This window comes from Pyxicephalus adspersus, chromosome 5 (assembly GCF_032062135.1).
Source record: "Pyxicephalus adspersus chromosome 5, UCB_Pads_2.0, whole genome shotgun sequence".
NCBI classification, from domain to species: Eukaryota; Metazoa; Chordata; class Amphibia; order Anura; family Pyxicephalidae; genus Pyxicephalus; species Pyxicephalus adspersus.
In genome coordinates, this window is record NC_092862.1 from 147,457,314 (window position 1) to 147,463,219 (window position 5,906).

Sequence of the window (5,906 nt, forward strand, 5' to 3'; positions counted from 1 at the left end):
GGTCAGCCTGGGGTCATGGGACACAGTAGAGGTCAGCCTGGGGTCATGGGACACAGTAGAGGTCAAGCTGGGGTCATGGGACACATTAGGGGTCAGCCGGGGTCACGGGACACAGTAGAGGTCGGGCTGGGGTCATGGGACCCCCCCCCCCACACATTAATATGGAAAGCCCCCCCTTCCTCTATACAATTCTCTCTTCTGGGTAAGTTATAAGATTTTGAAGATGTGGAGATTTGTGTGTTAACCAGAACCCAGTCATCGGGTCAGCCATAGGTGGTTGCCATAGGGTGGTCAGGGGACCACACCGAGCACTGGAGAGACGGGGCCCCATTAGAGCGTCTGATCTTCCTCTCTTTCCGCCTCTCTTCCAGGTCTCCGTTTCCTGAGATTCTCTTCCATTGTGCAGATTAATCTGGATGGCACCGGGGTCACCCTGCAGGGCGTGTCTGACCTGATGACCATGTGTGGCAGCCTAACCAGTGTGAGAGCGGCCAACCTTCGGCTCCTCCCCGGTGATCAGGTGTCCGATGAGGAGGTCAGCTGAGGACTCCCCTCCCCCCTTGTATTGATGACATCACAATGTGATGGAGATGTCTGGACTGTGATGTCATCAGCCATGAGAATGATGTCATCGGGCAATACCATGCAGGCTGCATGAGTACTGTAAATGATTTCTTACAGAATTCTTCCAGCAGAGATTCTATTTTGTTGATCTGTTTACATTTTACTAGGAAAATCTGCCGATCGCCAAATGTTCAGCTGCGATGAATAAAATCTTTCATGAAAACATGTGAATGTATGAATTCCGGTTATGTCAGGCTTCATAACAACATAAATCTTTGTCCACGGATCCCACAGTCCTACGCACGCCACACGTGTCCACGTGTCACATGTCACAGCCGGGTAGGTCCAACACAACTCCTCTATGAAGGAGGAAAAGCCCGGCGCATGCATGTGGGGTGCCACGTGTGATGGGGGGGTGGGGGGGCTGGTGTAAATTCTTTGGTATATTCTTGGTCACCTTTGACCACCCGGCCCTCACCTGGAACCGTTTGGGTCTCAGGTATGCCTAGGGTAATGCCTCTTGATATGGAGCACTAACGCCCCCTGCTGTTTGTTTTTTTTTCCTGGAGTTGGGCTTTAATTCGGCCATATTTCTGTATTCTAGATTTGGCCCCCAGCACCCAATGTCTGCTAAATTTGTTTCTTTGTGGAGTTATGTGGCCCCTCCTTTATGGTCATCCAACCAGCTAACACTGCGGGGGCTCTCCGCAGCCATTAGTGTTTCCTGGAATCATAAAACCTTTTTATTGAGACATTTTCTATGGGAAGAATCTGGAAGCTTCTCGTTATAGCAGCACAAATATTGTTTATTGTACAAATCCCATTTTTTAGGCTTGGTTTGCTATTTTTGATGTATTATCTGCCCCAGTATGGTAGGTAGGTATGTAGGTGGCCCCACCATCATACTACAAATTATAATCCCCATTTTTACTGAAATAACAGCAGAGCAAATATCCAATGATTGGCCCCTATGAGATCCCCACAGATGGGACCCCAGACTGACAATGATACAAACTGCAAATAACACCTGATGATCCTGCCAGAAATTCAGTCAACTCCGTCTGTGCTTGGTATCAGATACAGAGGACTAGAAATCACCTCCCCCCATGCAACTTTCTGGTGTATCTCGACCTAGACTCCGCCTCTTCCTGTGTATACCGACTCAGACTCCGCCCTTTTCTGGTGTATCCTGACTCAGACTCCACACTTCTCCACGCCCCATTCTGGTGCATCCTGACTCAGACTCCGCCCTTCTCTGGTGTATTCCCGCCCATTCCTCGTGTCCCTCAGTCTAAACCCCGCCCTCTCCTCGTGTTTTCAGAATTGATGTTTTGCCCCAAGGCTCCTCCTTGTCCCCGCCCCTCCTGCTGCATAGTGTATTAGGCCCCTCCTCTTTATCAGGTCCTCTCCTGTCCCCGCCCACTCTCGTGTATGGCTCCTCCCCGCTCTCCCTGCAGATTTTTCCCAGCATGCTCTGTGTGCAGGAAGTGCCGTTTCTCTGCTGCAGGAGACGGCAGAGATGTCAGAGAGAGAATACCGGAAACCCGAGGCCTAGGGGAGGTGACAGCGGGTTGTCCGAGCATCTGGTGAGTCTCCCGGTCACCTCTATGGACCCCTGAAATCTTCCCACAGAACCCCAAAGATTTTTAGCTTTGGGTGGAACATAAGGACCCCCCCCCTCATATTGGTTCCCACCATGGGGTCCCTGTTCAGGCATTTCCTGTTATATGGTGACAACACTGTGTCCGTCTCCCAGTTGTCTTTCTGTGTTGTCACCATCAGGAGCCCCGCCCACCACAGGAAGTCTGCAGGAGATCAGCAGCAAAGGGTGACAACGCTTTATTATCAAATGATTATTGGGGACACACAGAGTGAATGCCCCATTTATTATTAATATTAAACAGGATTTATATAGCGCCAACATATTACGCAGCGCTGCCCATTCTGAGGGATCTGACAGCTGGGCATTGCCAGGGAGGGGCCCCATTCCGAGGGATCTGATTGGGTGTTGATCTCTCTGCTGTTTCTTCTGCAGATGGCAAGATGGCAATGGGAGATTCCTCCAATATGGCCGCCATTGGAGAGGTGAAAGTTGAGGACGTCCAATGGGAAGTTGAGGATCTCCACCGGGCGGCCATGATGGAAGTCAGGAAGCTTTTCTGTTGCCCGGTGTGCGGGAAGGGATTTGCCAAGCGGACTAACCTGGTGAAGCATCAGCGGATCCACAGTGGGGAACGGCCGTTCCAGTGCCAGCAGTGCGGGAAAAGTTTCATCCAGAAGCAGCACCTGACCAAGCACCAGCGACTGCACACTGGAGAGCGCCCCCATGTGTGCCGAGTGTGTAACCGCGGCTTCAGCCTGAAACACAACCTGACCACACACATGAGGATCCACACCGGGGAGAAGCCATATCCGTGTGCCGAGTGCGGGAAGAACTTCAGCCGCCGCATCAACCTGCACACCCACCAGCGCTCCCACCAACGCAAGCGTTGCCAGGAGAAGGCACAGAGCACCAGGACAGCAACAGAGAGACCACTGGAACATTATACCCTCAAAGAGGAGCCAGACATCGGCAGTGATTGGCTGATCAGTAACCACGCCCATAAAGAGGAACTGCCCTATTTACCAAATCATCAAATCAAAGCTGACCCGCGTGGCAGATCTGCAGTGAAGGACCCAGCCGGTGATCCTGCCCAGGAGACATCCGCCATTGCAGTGAATCCTCGTCCATTTATCTGCCCGGAGTGCGGGAAACGTTTTGCCAACAAGCGAACATTTGTCAATCATTACAGGATTCACACAGGACAGAGACCCTATGAATGTCCGGATTGTGGGCGGAGCTTTGTGCAGAAGCAGCACCTCACCAAGCACCTGAGTGTGCACAGCGGAGAACGGCCCTATGTGTGCGGTCAGTGCGAGCGAAGTTTCAGCATGAAGCACAATCTCATCACCCACCTGAAGGTACACAGCGGGGAGAAGCCATTCGGGTGCGCCAAGTGCAGCAAGAAATTCTCAAGGCGGAGCAGCTACCTGGCACATCAGAGAGTCCATAATAAGGCGGAGGCGGGGCCCCTGGGCGACGCCCACAATCTAGCCGACACATCTTCTAAGAGACTCCATGTAATAAAACCCACCACCCCCCGCACCATCCTGGGGAGACTCCAGGTGTACAAATGCCCCGTGTGTGCCAAGACCTTCAAGCAGAAACACCCTCTGATCATTCACCTTCGCATTCACTCCGGGGAACGACCTTTTTCCTGCCAGGAATGTGGGAAGAATTTCATCCAGAAGCAGCACCTGACCAAGCACCAGCGGCTGCACAGCGGCGAGCGGCCATTTGTGTGCCAACACTGCGCCAAACGCTTCAACATCAAACACAACCTGCTGAGCCACCAGAGAACCCACACGGGGGAGCGGCCATATTCCTGTCTGGACTGCGGCAAAACCTTCAACCGACAGGGAATCCTCAATATGCACCGGAGGATTCACTGCGTAGATTCATCTTCTGCCACAGACCCAACGAGTGAAAGGCCGCCCACCAACAAGTCCCCCTATGCTGGACAGGACACGGACCAGCCATGTCTGAGCCAAGATACCACCAAGGGTGCCGCTCACTTCTCCTGCTCCCGCTGTGGGCAGATATTTGGTCAGAGAGATGACCTCCTACAACACGAACATCTCCACAAAGGGGAGAGACTTTACGTCTGCAGCCAGTGCGGGAAAAGCTTCATCCAGAAGAAGAATCTCACCAAACACCAGCGGCTGCACCTGGGGTATAAACCCTTCACCTGTGACATTTGTGGGCGGAGCTTCAGTCTGAAACACAACCTGATCACCCACCAGAGGATCCACACCGGGGAGAAGCCATTCCAATGTACGCAGTGTGGCCGAAACTTCAGCCGAAGGGAGACTCTCAATAACCACCAAAGACGCCACCTGAACCAAAGTGACACCACGGGGCCCCAACCCGACACTGGCAGGCAGATACATTTATCAGACATTGGCCCCCAGACTGATCACAATGATGGGCAACAAGCCACCAATGGTGACACCCAGCTGGAGGTGCAGCTTGTGACTTTCCAGAATCATATTGGTCTGTTCTTATGCCCCACGTGTGGCAAAACCTTCAACCTGAAGCACACGCTCATCAACCACCTGCGGATCCACTCCGGGGAGAGGCCTTACACCTGCCACCTATGTAAGAAAAGCTTCATTCAGAAGCAGCACCTGACCAAACATCTCCGCCTCCACAGTGGGGAGAAACCCTACACCTGCCACGAATGTGGCCGCAGCTTCAGCCTAAAGCACAACCTGAACACCCACCAGAGGATTCACACCGGGGAGCGGCCGTACCCCTGCAACCGCTGCGGGAAAAGCTTCAACCGCCGCAGCATTCTCCTGAACCACGAGAAGACTCACGGGCCGTTTCCACCACGACGGGCCCAGGTCAGGGCAGGGTATGTGGTCAATGCCGTAATCCAGACCGTCATACTGAAGAAGGAAGTGGATTGGCCGTAGAGATACCCCAGCGACCAATCACATAGGAGCCACGTCACGTCATCTTACCCACCCAGGAAGACCTCCGCAGACGGGTGACTACATGGACTACATCTTATTATCAGGAGACACCTCTCCACCAATGGTCAGCAGTACCCTGGGCAGCCAATGACAGACACTGCTGCGAGTTGTTATAGAAACCGGCATACCCACCTTATTGGTCAGTCATGTGACCTGGACAGCCATCGATAGCTCCTTGCTCTCTAGTGGCTGCAGTACAGCCTGGTGCTGCCCTTCACTGCTGCTCCTCCCCCTTCCAGAGGATGATTGGCTTACATCAGGACTCCCACTGGTTGGACCACGCCCACATCTGAGGATGTATTTTGTCTGGAGTTCCCCTTTAGGTTCCTCAGCTCCTCTCTTCTTGTTGTTTTGTACATTTTCCCTAAACTTATTAAAGTTCCCAGTAAATATTCTGCTCCCCTCTAGCCAATCGCATGTTTTATATACCTGGCCTCCCCATCTCCAAGTACTCCACGTATAGGGACCCCCCACAGATCAGCTGTGGGGACACAAAGAGAATATTAAAGATAAAATAATACTATTGGGGGGGGGGGGGGGGGGCACTGTGTCTTTGATCACTTTACATCCACCCCCCACCACCAGGTCTGAGGATGGAGGAAGCGGAATCACAGAATAGAGAGATAACCCTGGAAGTCACCACAAGGACCATTCTAGGAAGGTGAGTCCTGGGGGTCACCGTGTAGAACATTGTGGGGGGATGGGTCCTAGGGGTCTCCGTGTAGAACATTGTGGGGGGATGGGTCATGGGGGTCACCGTGTAG

General features: G+C 52.8%; 2 protein-coding genes across 4 annotated transcripts in view; both read left to right on the top strand.

Annotated features, from left to right (window-relative positions):
- Positions 1-791, top strand: part of LOC140331793 (uncharacterized) — a 19,738-nt gene extending 18,947 nt beyond the window's left edge. For all 3 annotated transcript variants that reach the window (XM_072413084.1, XM_072413085.1, XM_072413086.1), the window contains one exon: positions 372-791. In XM_072413084.1, the coding sequence (XP_072269185.1) occupies positions 372-544 (173 nt within the window). In that variant the 3' untranslated portion in view covers positions 545-791. The remainder of the gene's footprint in view (positions 1-371) is intronic.
- Positions 792-2,036: 1,245 nt separating this feature from the next.
- On the top strand, positions 2,037-5,539 carry LOC140331794 (uncharacterized). Its single transcript, XM_072413087.1, has 2 exons — positions 2,037-2,150; positions 2,600-5,539. The coding sequence occupies exon 2, from the start codon at positions 2,608-2,610 to the stop codon at positions 5,080-5,082; it is 2,475 nt and encodes an 824-aa protein (XP_072269188.1). The 5' UTR covers positions 2,037-2,150; positions 2,600-2,607; the 3' UTR covers positions 5,083-5,539.
- Positions 5,540-5,906: the final 367 nt, after the last annotated feature.

Bases quoted from the DNA above. Each gene is read 5' to 3' on its own strand.
- LOC140331794 (XM_072413087.1), top strand. From the start codon at position 2,608: ATGGCAATGGGAGATTCCTCCAATATGGCCGCCATTGGAGAGGTGAAA.